The 17,336-nt window shown below is 38.9% G+C and overlaps 2 protein-coding genes and 1 pseudogene across 3 annotated transcripts in view; 2 read left to right on the forward strand and 1 right to left on the reverse strand.

The window, feature by feature from the left end:
- The window catches only part of LOC146469785 (mitochondrial fission 1 protein-like), a 4,320-nt gene extending 3,286 nt beyond the window's left edge, over nucleotides 1–1,034 (forward strand). Inside the window, exon 5 of the mRNA XM_085122928.1 lies at nucleotides 41–1,034. Coding sequence (XP_084979054.1) covers nucleotides 41–138 — 98 coding nt within the window. The 3' untranslated portion in view covers nucleotides 139–1,034. The remainder of the gene's footprint in view (nucleotides 1–40) is intronic.
- LOC146469786 (uncharacterized) lies at nucleotides 957–9,297 on the reverse strand. The gene is made up of 7 exons (XM_085122857.1): nucleotides 9,092–9,297; nucleotides 8,406–8,524; nucleotides 7,564–7,713; nucleotides 5,427–5,558; nucleotides 3,490–3,627; nucleotides 2,568–2,663; nucleotides 957–1,728 (listed from the first exon to the last, which is right to left on the reverse strand). Exons 1-7 carry the CDS (start codon nucleotides 9,132–9,134, stop codon nucleotides 1,078–1,080), a joined length of 1,329 nt encoding a protein of 442 aa, XP_084978983.1. The 5' UTR covers nucleotides 9,135–9,297; the 3' UTR covers nucleotides 957–1,077.
- A 1,353-nt stretch (nucleotides 9,298–10,650) lies between these two features.
- On the forward strand, nucleotides 10,651–17,290 carry LOC146469787 (uncharacterized; annotated as a pseudogene). The gene is made up of 3 exons (XR_014867165.1): nucleotides 10,651–11,232; nucleotides 12,306–12,368; nucleotides 13,750–17,290. The product of XR_014867165.1 is annotated as an uncharacterized LOC146469787 (transcript).
- The last annotated feature ends 46 nt before the right edge of the window (nucleotides 17,291–17,336 follow it).

Raw genomic sequence — 17,336 nt, forward strand, 5'->3', positions numbered from 1 at the left:
AGAGAGCATTATTTTACATGATTTATTTGTACTCTTGCAGATGGCTTAATTGGACTCGGCATCTTGGGTGGTACAGCACTTGTTGTGGGTGGTGCCGCTGCCCTTCTTGGACTTGTATTTGCAGGCAGCCGCAAATGAACTCTAATTTTTTCATCTATTGCCATTGTCATTAGACTGTCAGTAGTCTGTTATTTTTTCTCTGGGATAGTTCCAGAGTTTGCTAAACACAGAAACATGCAAAAAGTGCCTCCCGTGAGGAAAGGTGATCCTCATCTCTTTGCTGGAGACAATTTTCGCTCATGCTTGGGTGTTTTGCTCCTGAGGAAAATAAGAGATGACTCATAATCTTCATTGCCATAAACATAGTTACTATTGTATTGAAAGTGTTTTGGATAGTAATAACTAATGTATTTTTGTAGGTCACATAGAGTGTATCAAAAGAGTGTACAGTGCCATTCAAAAGCAAGTTACCCATCGCCTCTTGTTTCTCTTGAGATGCAATTCTCATCTGAAGAGATGCGATTCTCGTCTCTCAAGACGCTTGAGACAAGAATTGCATCTTGCGAGAGTCACTGACACAGAAATTTTGGTCTTATTATTTTAAGTGTTGGGGACAATATTGATTTTCAAAGCTAAGGAGAATAATTATATTGTGACCATAAACCAATAATCTTGTAGCAAATAATAGGTTGCAATAATAGTGTAACGAACTGGTTAAGGCATTAAGCCAAAATGAATTTTTTGTGTCTGACACATCAATGAAGATCTTTATTTTATTCACTTCAAATTTTCAACAGTCAGATGATGTCTCTGGACCCCTTGGAATGCAGACATAAACTTTTTGTTGTTCACAGCTTTTAGGAGGTTGGGGGAGGGGGTTGAGAGAGGGGGGCTGAGTTTGTGAGAGTAACAAATAGGAAACTGGGCTAATGCAGCACAAGGAAGGCTAAAAAGTGTAGAGCAGGCCAGGCTTTATTGAATTTTAACAGTTACAGATCAGATTAAAGCTACAGAAATGATAAATAGAAAATAAATTAAAAACAAACAAAAAAAGGTGAAGTCTTCATGTGTTGACCTCTACTTCACATTTTGAGTGCTCGCCCTATTTCCCACGGGCTGAACACACGGGGGATTTAAGAATTCAATCCCAGCATGCAAAGCAGGCCCAGCGTCCATGGTGCTAAATCCTGGAGGGGGAGGTCTTACACCTGCTTTGCACACCTCCCTGTTGGCCAGAGCATCTGGAATATCATGAGTCGTGTCTACCTTGGAACCAAGAGTAATTTTTGAGTAGAAATGCCGCAAGCGATTTATACAGTCGCAAGCTTGTGAAGGGCAACCTTTGTGAGCGTTCTGTCTTGCCAAGTTGTCCAGTTTCGCTTTGTTCCAACACTTCAGTTTTATGTTCGGAACATATATTGCCTTCGTGTCTTCTTCGCTGTCGTCTGTCGTCGCCTCGTTCAGACGAAGTTTAAACCCCTGGCTTTGTGTTTCATCCACCATTATAGAGTTGCCGTTTGTGGTTTGATTTTCGGTGATCGGCAGCTGGTCATTAAGATCCGTGTTGCAGTTGGATTCATAGGTCGTTGGAAGATTCTGAAACTCGGTTTTCTGATGGAAAGGATTTTGTTTGTGTCTCTCATTTCCATTGCAGTCGTACATGGAGGGGAAAAAGCTCACTTTACATTCTTCTACTTGCGTTTTCTCCTCCAAAGTTTTGGGAGCGTCCTGGAAAATGTAACAAAGAAGTAAATTAAAAGGAGAAAAGAGGGAAAGAAGGTAGGGAGGGAGGAAGGAAGGGATGGATGGCGGGAAGGGAAGGAAGGAGGGAGGGAGGGAGAAAGAAAGAAAGGAAGGAAGGAAAGAAGGGAGGGAGAGAGGAAGGAAGGAATGGATGGCGGGAAGAGAAAGAAGGAGGGAGGGGGAGGGAATGAAGGAAGGGAGGGAGGGAGAAAGAAAGGAAGGGAGAGAGGAAGGAAGGAAGGAAGGAAGGGAGGGAGGAAGGGAGGAAGGAAGGAAGGAAGGAAGGGAGGGAGACAGGGAGGAAGGAAGGAAGGAAAGAAGGGAGGGAGGAAGGAAGGGAGGGAGGGAAGAAAGGAAAGAATTAAGGGAGGGATGAAGAACAAGAAACGAACACAAATATTTCAAGAACTGTTTCTGACCAACTTGAGGAGCCGTAATAGTCACGTGATTGACACGTTGGACTTTGAATATGAAGTTGGATTGTTTCGGGATGGCCGCCTCCTTTGCCTTGTTTCCTTAAGTGGCGGCAAAAGTTCTTAGTATTGCTGTATAACAGTTTGTTGGGTCGACAATGTTAGAACGTTTAATTTACACCATACGTTAGATGATGCATGACCAACATTCGTTTGTAGCACTTAAGTTTAGTAACCGGTCTTCCTTGAGCTACCTTATCTATTATTAATCCTTTGAGAGCTGACACACTCGGCAACGCCCATGCACTCAATCTTAGACACTGTTACATACATAGATAACATTTTATGTTGCCAACCTTCGAGTGTTGTTTTTAATAAACAGTGAGACAGCTGGTAATTTTTGCTTCTTACCTTGTTGTCTTGATTCTTTGTTCGTCCTTTTTCTTCTCTTTCAACCTGTGTGATGTCATCATCTGATTTGTCCCACATCTCCATTGTATCACCCGGCTAAATACAAACAAACAGACTGAATTATTTAGCTGAAAACACACTAACTCTTCTACAATCCCGCACTGATTATTTAAAGAAAAGTTTCTCATACAGTGGAGCTCAGTTGTTGAACAGTTTACCCCTAGAATTACGCCAAGCGACTTCCTTGAATGATTTTAAGACTAAATTAAGTCGCCACAGTTTGAGGTAAGATTTTAAACACGGCCTCCAAGAAAAGCAGCATTTGTAGTTTTTCTTTTAATTTTATAATTGTAGTTGTCATTCAAAGGGCTGGGTGGGGACCCCCCACCTCAAGTTGACAAAGAACGTAAGCCCCAAATGCCATTTTTTTCTCCACGTAAAATCTTTTAAACATTCCAAGCCAAAATCATTCCAGTACAAAAAGTCAACCAGAAAATTACAACCACAAGTCTCATATCGCTAATTTCAAATTCGAAAAAAAACTTCGCATATCCCGTCACTAACATAACTAAGTTCCCCCCTTCCCACCTCCCACCGACTAGGCCCAAGATAGCCAACTATATATCTGCCTAACTTCAAATCCATTTACTGAACTGTAAGTGATACACTTATACCATGATAAAAAGAGTTGAAAAATACAAGTTAAAGTAGAGATGTTTCCAAGATCTGGCCGAAAATTTCAGAGAAGCTTCTCCAAAATTGGTCCTTGGAAATTTTTTAACTTCTGTCCTTGTGACGCGCGTGTTTGCGATGAAAATGTGCTATTCTGCTGAGTGACGAGTCGTAACAACACAATGATTTATTGAGCTACTGTTGGCTTTATCTATTCCGTTCCCTAATTGGTTAAAGGAGCCGTACTTACTTGCCAACATTCGTTGCTTTCAAATAGATCAGCTGTTGCTATGGGTGACGCCTCTGCCCTTGTTGGACTCTCTGCTGGGTCAGTCTTTAAATGAGCTTCACCATATTTACAAGACATTTTCAAATCCCTGATCTTTCCCTAAAGACAAACCAAGAAAAAAATGGAGCTCTTAAAACATTTAGACAAAGACGTGAAAAGAAAACAGCACAAATGGAAAGCTGTACTGTCTGAATGGCCTTAAAAAACTGTTCTTAAAACGCACAACAATTAACGAGCCCCTGCTCTACCAGACTAAAGTTGGGGAGAATCGATGTAAAAGAAAACGAGAGGCAAGAACAAGCCGTTACTTGTGCCGTTGGAATTGAAGCTACAGTCCTCTCAAGGTACCACAAAAGAAACATTTCACCCCCCTCCATCCACTATTCAAAGGTTCGTAGACACTGGGGTACCTGTGGTATTCGTGACACGAAGCCAGCCATTTCTAGACTTGTAGCACAAGAAGCCCCCCCCCCCCCCCCCCCCCGTTCGGGGCGGGGCGCGCCTAAGGAAGGCCTGATACTCAGGTAACGGCACACGTAAAAATCAATCTTTATAAAATCTCTTATCGCCTAGTCGTAGCTGATTCAAAAGAAACTCAGTGAAAACAGTTCAGTAGACGCCATTTTTGCGTTTTAAGGAAGGTTTTGTTAAGTCAGATAGAGTAGTTTTTTTTCAACAAATTTTTATCACAAACACCCATGTAGGCAGTGTTGGCAGTGTTGTTAAATGGCAACACTTAAGAAGTTCGTCCACAAAATCAACGGTTAGAACAACCAGCATAATATTTAAAGACTTAAAGCAGTATCAAAGTGAACTGTTCTGCCTAATAGGTTTCACTAAAATATAAATGATCGGCCCGGACATTATCACACCTAATAAGTATTTCATTCACAAACTCACGCATTAACCACCTTAGCAGCATAATAAATAGCGCCACAGAAAATACTGTCCAATAACTTGAATTTGAATGGTCACACTTTGGGATTTAATTCGCATGCGCATAATTTAAAATATGATCCACCTTGTACAGTGTAATAAACAGCACCACTTTTATTCGAATACTCACAATTTGAGCAATATTTGTTTCATGGTTGTGATTTTCGCTCATCCCGAGATCTTACGATTCTTCAAGTCTGTAACCCGTATTACTCGATCCTGGCGCATACCAAACGTTTCGTGCTGTGGACAATAACTGGTGGGCTTTGATTGGGCAACAAAGAGCATGCACCGAACCAAACGTTTCGTGCTCTGGGGACGATAACTGGTGGGCTTTGATTGGGCAGCAAAGAGCATGCGCAGAAAAAATAGCGCCAGACTAAGGGCGCTTTGCATTTCTCACTTAGGTCCCGAAGATAAAACCAGTGTAAGAAAACGTGGGGGTACAACTGGGGTATAAATTCGTTCATTAGTTTTTCCCACCAGCTACCCTGAGACATTTCATACACCCACGGCAGAGAGGCCGATCTTGAAAAGACACTCACTTCGTTACCTAGGGCCTAAACTGTGGAATGATCTCACTCCTAGAATAAGATATCAACCGTCTCTGAAGCAATCTAAAAGAGTCACACGTAATCAGGACTTTACTGCCCTAGCAGCAAATGTCAGTAACTGTCGGGGCTGCGGCAACCTATGCCGAGAATGACTGTCGTTTACATGAGTTTTTACAATTGCCGTATGAAATTTTTAATATTTTAACATGGTTTACGATGTGAATTTCAATATATTGTTGTTCTTTCAGTTTTAGCTAGAGTTAAAATAGGCTGTTTAGTTAGGTGTCCACTATTAGTAGAGGGGACTTCTCCCCTCAGCTACATTCCTTTTGTGACACAATAATAAAGTTATTATTATTATTATTATTATTATTATTATTATTGTTATTATTATTATTATTATTATTTTCTTGCCTCCAGTTTGTGGATCAAAAGGTTCTTGTTCGCAATTTCCGTTAAGAATTGCTCTGCCATCTTCTCTTTAGCTTTCTTAATTCCTCTGTTTGAACGCGACAGTTTATCTATCGCTTGCTGACTGGCCTGTAGACAGAAAATAAAAACAAACAAACAATACATTGTTTTAAAGGCCATTTATATACGAGTGAAGATAAACCGCTCCACACATGCACGATGCATGTATAACGTTTCGTCCGTGGTCAAGTCGCTAAGTCCTAAGAAGCTCCTAGGCCGGGAGGGGAATACTCCAAACATTTAAGGATGGGGGCGTGCCGATAGGACTCTGAAACCCTTACCCTAAATCAGACTACGTTCAGCCTCATTTTGCAACCCTATGCTAGACTAAAAGACAAAAATAACCTCCCGACCCTACCCCAGACTCGCTATTTTCCAGGAATTCAGTTACTATCACAGTCCAGCCAAAATATTATCTTTCTTCTACGTATATAACAACAACTGTCAGTTTCCGAGAAACCTAGTCAAAACTGAATTCTGCAAAGCAATTGATCAGTTTCCTGGAAAATGATACCCTATTCTATACCTAAACTCTCTGATTTCTATACCTTATCCCAGACTAAACTGCTTGAAAATCATATCCTTCACAGCGGCACATACCCATATAGCTTATATATGGGAGTACCACACATTTTATGGCTCTCTGAGCAGTTCTTACTTAAACTCATATCTTAGAAAAATAAGACATGACTTGTAAATGTAGGCATTTACGACAACACCTAACTGCGTTAAGTAAGTCTCACTCGTACATTCAGACGCAATATACACATATTTTGAATTTCTCTCATAGAAATGGACAGCAGAATGAAACGACGCGTTTTGCCACAGAAATATAGCGATCCATTAGGCAAATCCTGGAATCTCAGGGACCGAGTTGCAGTTGATTCAATCTCATTTTGTAGAGCATCGTAGCTCGAATATAAAACTGTTCATAACATATTTGATATTGTAATTTATGGACTTTATTTTTGAACAGTTGAAGTTCAACGTTTCGTTTACCAAATTCAAGTACTGTTTCAAGGCGGCCGGTAACCGAAAGTAACTCAGTTACCACGTTAAGTGGTGAAGGCCAAGCAATACGGACAACATTTTCATGGAGCTTCTCGCGCAACAATTGTTTCGTTGCAACTTGTGATTGAGTGCTGCGCGTATTACCCCCTCCGCGCAAAACAAATTCAGTCATGTTGCAGAAAGAAAACGCCGTTTCTGCTTCCTACGGCATGAAAATTAGTTGCCCGCAGAGGAAGTAATATAAGCAACAATTGATCACGGCTTGCACCATCTACGTCCAGCAACTCAGTGAGACAAATATTTTTCCATCTCGTCTAGAGTAATGTGCAGATGTGAGACCTACTAAGACAAAAATACGCAGTGTATATACGGGCAAGATTTTCGTGTAACTTGTCACGCAACAAATGTTTCGTTGCCAGTCGGTAGAGTAAGCAACAAGGGCGCAAGACAGCGCCTGTCTCATCCAGCGCTGTACTTCAGGAGACACATATCACTACAGCTGCTACTTCCCACGTAGAATTAGAGATTGGAATGCACTTCACGGGACATTTAACGTTTCACTTCTTTGAAAAACTAATTGTTTTACATTGTCTGGTTGCACTATGAAGAAAGGACGGTGCCTACGTTCTGCGCATCTAGCTATGGTCCGAGAAAGTCGGATTTCTTAACGGTTGTGCCTGATAAAACAGAGATATTTTCGTGCGGTTTATAAGTACGCCGGAAAGGAGATCTTAATTGGCCAGGGTCTTTTTGAATCCGAAAAGAAAATCAGGGGAAACCATGCATTTTTCAGAGATAAGTAAGCTTCAATTTGCGAAAAAAAAATTTCCACACATCACGGTTTTGTATTTTGGCGCTTAAGTTTTGTTGCTTAATTATCTCTTCTAAAAAAATGCATGATTATCCTCAATTTCCTTTTTGGATTCCAATAGCCCTTGCTAAGATCTGCTTTTCCCGCATGGTCATCAACCGCGCAAAAATACTTCGGTGTTAGTAGGCACCGTCCTTAACGCATTCATTTTAACCACCGGAACATGAATACGAAGGCTGATATGTTACTCACCGCAAGTTTTTGAGTGGTCTCTCGGAGTTGTCTACTGGTATCGTTCAGTTCTTTCTCTAGCTTGTTTTGTTGTTCAATTGGACCTTGCTCCAACTTCTCTAGGAAAGTCTTCTTCTGTCTTTCTAGACTCCTGACTTTGGCCTGTAGGGTCTGTTGGAAGCAGAGTATGATGTATTATCAACAACCTCGCCCACCATTTTATTTCAAGAGGACAAACCAATTCCTTTACAGAATACTAGAAGTCCGATGACGAAAGAGGAAGAGAGAGATAGAGAGAGTACCTGCACGGTCTCTAAAACCTGACACCTTTCCAAAACAGGGAGATTTGATAAATAAATAAATAAATAAATAAATAAATAAATAAATAAATAAATAAATAAATAAATAAATAAATAAATATATATATATATAAAATAAGTAAATAAATGGGAATTTCAGTGGTAAATCCACAGGGTGCCTCTTTGTCCACTGTCTCCAGGTAGAATTGAAATAATAACTCCCAAAGATAATAGCTCTTCAAGCCCCCCTCCCGTACAACAAGCCAACTCTCTCATCTAGCCCACCCACCCCCCCACCCCCACTCCTTCCTCAACAAGTTACACGAATTCAAAAACGACTTCAAATGTAAGAAAACGGAAACAATGGATATACAGGTCAAAACTTAGGAGTGCCAATGGTCAAAATCTATTAGGTGTTCTCCAATTAGCAAACGAGATTTTTCAAAATTGTTTCCTATTTCCGAGTGAGTTTGAAGGAAAATGTGGTCTTTAGCAAAAAGAAGTCTTATTGCGCTAGGATATAATTGACTTTTACAACCAGTAAACATTTGAATCAGACGTTACCTTTATTTCATACTGGTTCTCGGTTTTTGTTTTCTCGTGGTAGAACTTCTCTTGAGCCAGCTGTGCCTCTAGTTTTCGAACCAGAGCCCAAGGATCCTCTTTCTTAGGGATTAGAAACTCTACCAAGGTAAATACAGAACAAACAAACAAATAAAATAAATAAATAAATGATGGTTTAATAACATATTGTTCAAGGTGACATTATTAACCGCCCCCCCCCCCCCCTCCTCCTAAGAGACGGAATCTGTCTGTGGCTAAGTTGAACGACCTTCCCAGGAGCATGCGCGCGGAAAGTTGTGTGCAGAAAGTGAAACCTGCTAATACCACATCACATTTATTGACAAGCCGGGACCTCCCACTGGACTATATATAACAACCAACAGATCTCAGGAAATGCTTCGCCACTATGTATTGCCGTTTTCTTACGATTAGCTGTTTTTCTCGTTTTGTTCAATGGTGTTTTTTTGTGTGTGAGATTTCAAGACAAAAGAACAGGACTTTGTTTTTAAAAGTGATAGTTACAACAGCTGAGTTTTCCCTGAAATCCCAAATGAAAATAATCCTGCGTCGATTTATTGTTATAGATTGGTGACTTTTCCGCGAGGCATAAAGCACTCGCAAACCCTCACTGAAAAAGTAATTTAGTCTGGTCCTCTGTGAATGTGAATGAGAATTCGTTTCCTTACCTTCGACGTAACCCTGCTTTTTCTTCCGGTTTCTTGCTGCCATTTCAGATATGAATCTTGGACGCTGTTATATAATGTTTGTCCCTCAAATGGCAGATAGTAGTGACAAAATTAATGCCTTCTTGTTTGGATTTGCTTTTTTTCGCAGTAGAATGCTAGTCTATGAAAAACCGTTTGACGGAATGGACTGTAACGGAAAACATGACGTCATAGTTAACGTGACAATGAAACATAAAAAGTGCGCGCGCTTATTCCATGTCATCATGATGTATTGCGATGTGATTGGTGAACACGCGTCGCCTCTTTTTCAAGCGAATGGAAGTTTGTTATGTGTTTATTTACTTTTTTATTTATTTGCTTATTTACAAGATTCGCTAGAGGAAATCATAGACAATAGACCCTTATTACTCGGCGGTCATGTTGAGTCTCTAGAGACTAAAAAGATTTGTTTTTGTACGGTAAGCCTCGCACTGAATTCGCGTCTGGCCGAGGCTTGCCGTGCGAAAACAAAGCTTTTTATTCCCTCTAGACTCGACATGGCCGCCTAGTGATAACGGTCTATTGGAAGGGACTTGCCACAGAGAGATTTATCCAAATACGGAGACAATTCAGACGCATTTTTCATCCCTTAGCGCTCGTTATAAGTATTTGTTTCGAGTTCTAAATGGCTCAACGTCAGTGTTTTTTATTTTATTTTATTTTGTATTTGTTTAATTGTTTGTTTGCTTGCTTTTCTTTTGCAAAACTAAGGTATGAAAACAACTCTAGCAGGGTAGCCGGAAAAGATTACAGAAAAAACTTCGGGCTATGGTTTAGAAGAAATTTGTTTTCAATATGCACTTGCCTAGTGCTTACCAGAGCAGAACCTTTTCTGATGAAAAAAAAAAAGGCCATTAAATGCGTCTTCTCTCGCAGGCTAGCAGTTGCCAGTGGTCACAATTTTTGGGCGATTGGTTGTAGGCAAGTAGCTAGGCTGCTTGAAAAAACGTTTTGTTAAGAAAATGACGAATGCACCAGGGTGTGCGCGCATAATTTGTCTGCTCAACAGAACAAAAGTTTCAGGTTACTGGACGAGCAATTTTGAATTGAACGTCGCAGGTAATTCACGCTTCCTTTGGTTTTCCATTTTATTATTATATAAATGAAAACGCACAGCATGTACGAAATCCTAATGTTTGATCCAACCGTCTTCAACCCCAGTCACAAGTCCAGTTCCTGCTGTTCCGGAATGCCTACGTCATCAGTGACGCACTTCCGATTTGCACGCAAGGAATTTAGGGAGAAGTTTGTTCCAGTTCCAGAGGCAGTCAGAGGAAAGAGCACTGGTTTTCGCGTGGAAAGGCGATTTTGTTTTTCAGGGTAGAGGAGACCATTCACGGCGCTCTATACCATGAGATTTGAAGATCCTTGGCACAATTTTTGCGTGGTAAGCATTTCTTATCGCAAGGCATCAGCTGCCACCTGAGACTACGTGCAGCGGATAGAATCGCGCTTTGTTTACAGAAATATTCCAATTTGGAACCTGGCATATTTTGCCTGTGTTTCTGTTGCTACATGAATCGTTATGGATGACTTTGAAACCATAAACCTCGACAACAAGGAGTGCAAGATTTGTAAGCAAGAAACTGGAGAAGAATTGATTTCTTGCATTTTACGTGAAAAGTTTTACTCGACGACGGAAGACGTTTCTCCAAATAGTTCGGACGAGGTAGAAACATCGTTCGCGCATCGCGTCTGCTTAGAGAGATGGGATGCAGTGATGAAAAATACCTTTTTTCCACAGCAAAAGAAAACTTGGAAAGATCGAATCAAAGGTTTTATTAGCACTGGATCGTCAAACAACAACGCGATAGAAACCTGGACTCCGGTTGTTTTGGATAATGTTGAACGTTCCGCTGCAAATGACGATCCAATCAGATTCGCATCCAAAAAGCGAGAACAGGAAAGATCTTCGGGTACATCAGGACATTCTATGTTTAGCGAGAGCAAAGAAGTTTATCGAGTCGGAAAAAGAGAGTCAGAATACGGCCAGTGGCGAAGTAACAAAATTCGTATTTGTTCTATTGACTCTGATGACGAAGACGATAAGCCTGGAAGGCCCTTCCCGAGGCAGAAAGTTGTTCGGCACACGAGAGAAAAATGTAAGTCTTACATGATCCACAAATAAAAATGATTTGATTTATTTACGGTAATTGTATTGTTACAAACGCCAAGGTGAAATTTGGCGTGAATGTATCAATTCTTAAACCTAATTTAGCTTGACGATGATATGCTAATCAAGTTGTTAAAATCATTCCTCGTGCGTGCAATGATGCATGAAGTCAACTTGCAGTATATCCTTGATAAATATAATCGACAAACATCGCCCCATTTCGGAGAATTGCTTCCCCTTTTTAATCAAATATTTGAAATAATATAAATTTCATAGCCTCGTGAAGTAAGGCCTGTGCCCCATTCCAACCCCTGCAAACATTTCAGACATTTCCTTAATATGTTGTTGTTAGAGCAAAACTGCTACATGCTTATTATTTGCTGTTTTGAAGGCATGGTTACAACATGTGGGATATTGATGTTCATCTATTTATTTGTTATGTTGTTATTTCAGTTTCCACAGTTATCCAATGTTTTGGTATTCCTTTCCATCTGTATAATAAACTTTGCATGGAATATGCATTGATTCTTTTTCCTATGGCCTTTGGGAACTCCAAAGCCTTATTTTTTTGTCCTTCTTGGATAAATTTTCCTTTGTTTTATCTCAGAAAAAAAAAAGAAGAATGATTGCTGAGGGTGACTAAATAGGCCTTATCTCGGTTCTCAACGCCATTTTGACGAGCGGGAAAACATGTCTTGAAATAACAGTGTTTGTATGGAAATCTGATGTAAAATTCATGAATTGGAAACTTTGGCACTAGGAAACGATTTTAAGAAAAAAAGTTGGAGGAATGTAGCTCTGCCAGAAAGCACCCAGTTGTGTTTTGAACTTTCCATACATTTCCCTGTATTTTTTTCCCACAAACTCTTTTTAGTAACAGTTCACGGCTGGTTCTCTATACAGGCAAATGTATGGAAATGTCAAAATGCAACTAGATGCTTTCTAGCACAGCTACAATCCTCAGTTATTTTCTGTAAAAGCTTCCTTTCCTTACTTTAGTCAGCACCCCCTTTGACGGATCACATGATCACTAAAATTATGAGCATTAATTTTATTTTGTAGTGCAAGAGTGTGGTGCCATCCAGCTGAAGGAGTTAGCAGAGGATCTAAAGCTACAGATCAACAGTAAGTCATGTTTCACTAAGTGCTCCATTTATAACTGTGACTGTTTACATGTATGTTCTTGTGGCAAGTAAGATTAATCATGATGATTATGTAAAACTGATTACAAAAGTCACCAATTTGGTTCTCAAGTGTTCCAGTAGTGAAGAAGTACAGTTTACTTTTACAGCTGAAAAACTTGAGCAACTGATATATACCTATGATAATATCCAATATCTATTTTCATCATAATTATTTTGCAGTTTAGTGATCAATACTGTAGGTCCAGTGTTCCGTTGTCACTACATCTTGGTCTGTAAGTACGTAGTGACCATCTCTCAACCTTCGTGGAGATATAACTTTCAGAAAGTTCTTTATGGTTGTAATGCACAGTTGTTATTAATAGAAACAAGACCCAGTTGCCAATGTAGCATCCTTTGATCCACCCAGATATTTGAAGATGTTATGATGGATGCATTCAGTTTTTCATGTATGATTATCATATCATGTTCAATTGGGATAGCCTCTAGATTTCTTGTTTTAAGGACGGTGCCTACTATTGTTACTGCGCATACATTCTGCGCATCTCGAGATCCTTGGGTTTCCTATGGGTGGTGCCCACTAATACAGGGATATTTTTGCACGTTTTAAAACTATGCGGAGAAAGCAGAACTTAGCAAGTGATTTTGGTATCCAAAAAGAAAATTGGGGGTTACCATGCATTTTTCAGAGATAATTAAGCTTCAATTTGGAAAAAAGCGCCATACATTGCTTTGTATTTTGCTGTTTTTTAGAATAATTGAAGGGGTGCCTGGAAAAAAGCCCTAAGTGACTTCTGATAAATTGCTAGATTCTCCTTCCAAATTGCCTTGTATTCCCTTGTGAAACAAAAGGAGAATTTGACCCTACATCAAAAGTCACTTAGGGCCTTATTCCACGCACCCCTTCAATTGTTGCTTAGTTATCTCTAAAAAATGCGGGGTTACTCCAAATTTTCTTTTTGGATTTCAATAGCCGCCACTAAGATCTGCTTTTCCCTCATAGTGATAAACCGCGCAAAAATACTTAACTATGTAAATTTGGGAATGCACATCTGCAAGGGCAACCTGTACCATTTGCAACAAACAACAGAACAATGCTCCCAACCCTCTAAAAAACAATGCAGCTGTGCGGTTTTGAGGACCCAGTGAAAATAGAACTTTTGAAAGATGCAAACTCTTGTTCACACACAATATTTAAAAGTCATTGTGTTTTCTGATACTTAAATTTGTAACTCCAAGAATCTCCAGTAATGGATTTTATCTCGTGTAACCCTTGCATGAATTCTTTTTGACATACACATGGTATGTGGCCACTGAAATGCAGCCTAATTCTTTTTGTTGTTGTTGTCGTTGTTGTTATACAGAAGTGTCGTCAGATCTCATAACCCATCTACAAGAGAGAGATGGTCTTCTATTACAGAAGCATACCATGAAAGTGACAGTTGGGCAGCTCGTCAATCTTCAGTCCAAGACTAAAACATCACGTATCCAGAATGTCTCAAGACCTACATCCACACAGAAGTACCAGGATACGTTACCTTGTACATAGTAACAGTGAACACTATCACTTGACTAGAAGAGTTGAGATGTATTCTGTGAAAAGTATGCACCCATGTACAGTATAAATACATACTTTCTTGAATGTTATTGTAATTACCTGTTGGGATCTTATAGTGTACATAGTCATTTTGGCAATTTCATGAGGAAGAGTTCCAAAAATATTTGCAAACTTTCTTCGAGTTTTCTGAAAATCTTCATATTTGCTAAATATTTTGTAGGTGATCTTCATTTCTTTTTGGGTTGAAAATTTAGAAATTTTTGGAAGTGACAACAAATTTTGCATTTGCAAGAAACCTGCACTCCTTGATAAACCAAAAAAAAAGGATGTAAAAAATTAATTAAAGGAAACAAAATGTCCAAAACCTCACTATACAGTGTGGGTTGGTTATGCACTGAGGACCACTGAGACCTTCTTAAAGGTTTCCTTATTTAACTTGATCTATTTAATGAAATTACTGTCAAAAACTCTTTAATTACAGACAAACCCGGGACCAGGGGCCCATTTCTCGACAGTCCCGGTAACTTATCGGGCCCGATAAGTGTCTTTGGTGATAAATGCGTCTTAACAGAACTCATATTTGTTAGCTTTGAATAATAGATTTTAACATCTTATAATTCAGTTAAAACATTGGCCAAGTACCATGTCTGTAATCACTTTGTAATCGGCGAAAAAACATTTAAAAATATACTTATCGGGCCCGATAAGTTACTGGGACTCTCGAGAATCGGGCCCCAGGTCTGGCTATCCAGCTTTAGGCATTTACATTTAATCCTTTAACCCCTAATATCAAAGAACAAATTCTCCTATTGTGTCCCCATACTTTTCTCATGAAAGTACTTGGGAGAAGTTATTACAATATCAAGAAAATTCACCTTGGGTGATCATATCCTTAATTCTCATGACCCCAGGCTTTGAATAAGCATTGATATTGCAAGGAGAAATTTGATGCTGATCACTTTTATGGCCAGAATGAGCCACTTTTTTTTTTTTTTTTTTCGATCAAGTAGAGTTTTATATTCATACTGTACAGAGCTGTTTGGTAGTTAGTATTTAATTATTCTTCAGTAATGTTGTAAATAGCATGTATGTTTTCTAGAAGTGTTCACGTCACAGACATTTTCTACGGTAAGTACATGACTGTATAATCAATATATTGATATAATATATATTGTGTTTTGGGGGTATTATAAGCTAAAAAATTGTATTTTGACTTTTAGTAGGTGCAGGGAAAGAGGTGACGGTTATTTAGAGAAATGAGAATACCTGCTTGAATTTTCTACAGTATTTTAGTCCTACTTTTGGGGATAGTGGTTTAGATAATCTAAAGTGTTTTTACCGATAAGTTTTGCTCATAGACAAGTGATTTTCCTTAAATTAAAATTCAAAATATATGAAATTATTTTCTCACTGCTTAGCAGGATTACAAGTCAAAATTTTGTACCCAGATTTCCCTCAGTCAGAGTAAGATCCGGATACAAGATTAGGCTAGGATTGACAGTCAATATATACTATAGTTTTATAATCCGTAGTCTCTCTGTGGGTATATGCTTATTTAGTGTAACGAGTGTGGCCAATGTGCGAGCCAGTGAGCCAGCAAGCCAAACGTGCGAGCCATGCGAGCCAAACATGCAAGGCTTGCGAGGCACGAACAACCCCCAACATAAATGCTAACCATTAAGCCAACCGCGGAGCTACTTAAGCTAACCTGAGTGCTATTTAGGCTAACCGGAGTGTTTTTTAGGCTAACCTGAGTGCCTCGCACGTCTGCCTCGCATGGCTCGCTGATTGTCAAGACCCTAGTGTAACAGTACACTTGCTAAAAGGTTGGAAGAAACTAAAGAGCGATGTGCCAAACAATATCATGAGAAAAGTAAGGTTAAGTGCCTATAAAGTAAAGAATTTCGTGTTCTAATATGATAGTTTATCATTAAATCTGATTCTTAATATGTAGGTTTTAGGCGGTAAAACATTCACAACGTGGGGTTAATCAAACCCAAAGTCTGAAAATTTGGCACCTAAAAGTGTCTCCATCTTGTGCGCAGCCAAAACGATCGTATTACAAAGCTGTGACATAGGAAATACTTCACAAGTGAGAAGTAAACAACTCTTCGAGGCATTTGCTACATCATCAGCAATGTCTTGAGCAAAGACTCGTTCCCAGTCCACGGGACACGATTTAGTGAATTTTGAGGTTCTTTCGAGGGCGAAAAATGTCGGTTTTAATTGATTTTGTCAAATTTCTTTTGTCATTTCATAATCGGGACACAAGCTTCTAGTATACGAAAAAAAAAATTTTACTTCATAGGCAGTTTAAGGCAAAAGTGATTGATGGATGCTATTGAAGCAAGAAAAATGACAAGACAATTGACCTTCTCATTTATTTTGTATCTAGTCTGCAAGAACAGATGTCTTTGATGGCGTTTGTTTTGTGGCGGGTGAAACAGAGGCCAAAAGAGGTGTCAGCTCTCGCAGGCTAGCCCCTATTGGGTCCTGGATGTATATTGCATATTGATATACATGTACAGTTGACTCCCGATGACTCGAACCTCCCGCTAACTTGAACCAATTTTCCTTTCCTTTCAGGTTATTTTCTATATAATTTTACCCTTGATAACTCAAACCTTTTTCAATTTCTCTGGAAGGTTCAAGTTATCGGGAGTCGACTGTATCTGTAAAACCCAGTACCTGTTGATAGTCTAAGTACATAGAGATTGAAAGATAATACGAGTATGTTCATTGTGTCAAAATATTTAGACAACAAATAACAACAGCTAAGTTAGAAACGTTATACATGTATTTTGGTACGAATTGTACCATCTTCAGACTAAAAAATATGCATCCAAGGTAGGTCTTAAATAGTGTGTTAAAAACAATAATTTAGAAAGTGAAACAAAAAGGATACTCATGAGAAAAACTTTGCCTTTTCTCATGAGTATATCCTTGTATGTATATTTTTCTTTTTAGTCTGGTGATGGTATAGATCATGCCAAAATATCACCTTTTCCAACTTAGTGTTTGTTATTTTTTGTGTAAATATTTTGACACAATGAACATATTTGGATTGTCTTTCATTGTCTATGTATCTGTAACAGTTTGAGCAAAATAAAGCACATTACACACACAAGGGCATTCATATTTTTCTTGACGTTCTTATGGCATGCTTCCCTTTGCCCTAAAAAGGAAAGATACCGGTACTTGTAGAGTAGTTCAAAGTTTGATAAAATGCACTGTGATCAAAACATGAAAATATAAAGAGAAATAAAAATAAAACTTAAAAAAGTAAAAAAAAAAAAAAAAAAAAAAAAAAAAAAAAAGGAAAAGAAAAAAGAGAAAAGAAAGAAAATGTTAAACAGAAAAAGAAGAAAAAAGATATATAGAAAAATTGGAATG

This window comes from Pavona decussata, unplaced genomic scaffold (assembly GCF_977016875.1).
Source record: "Pavona decussata unplaced genomic scaffold, jaPavDecu1.1 SCAFFOLD_119, whole genome shotgun sequence".
NCBI classification, from domain to species: Eukaryota; Metazoa; Cnidaria; class Anthozoa; order Scleractinia; family Agariciidae; genus Pavona; species Pavona decussata.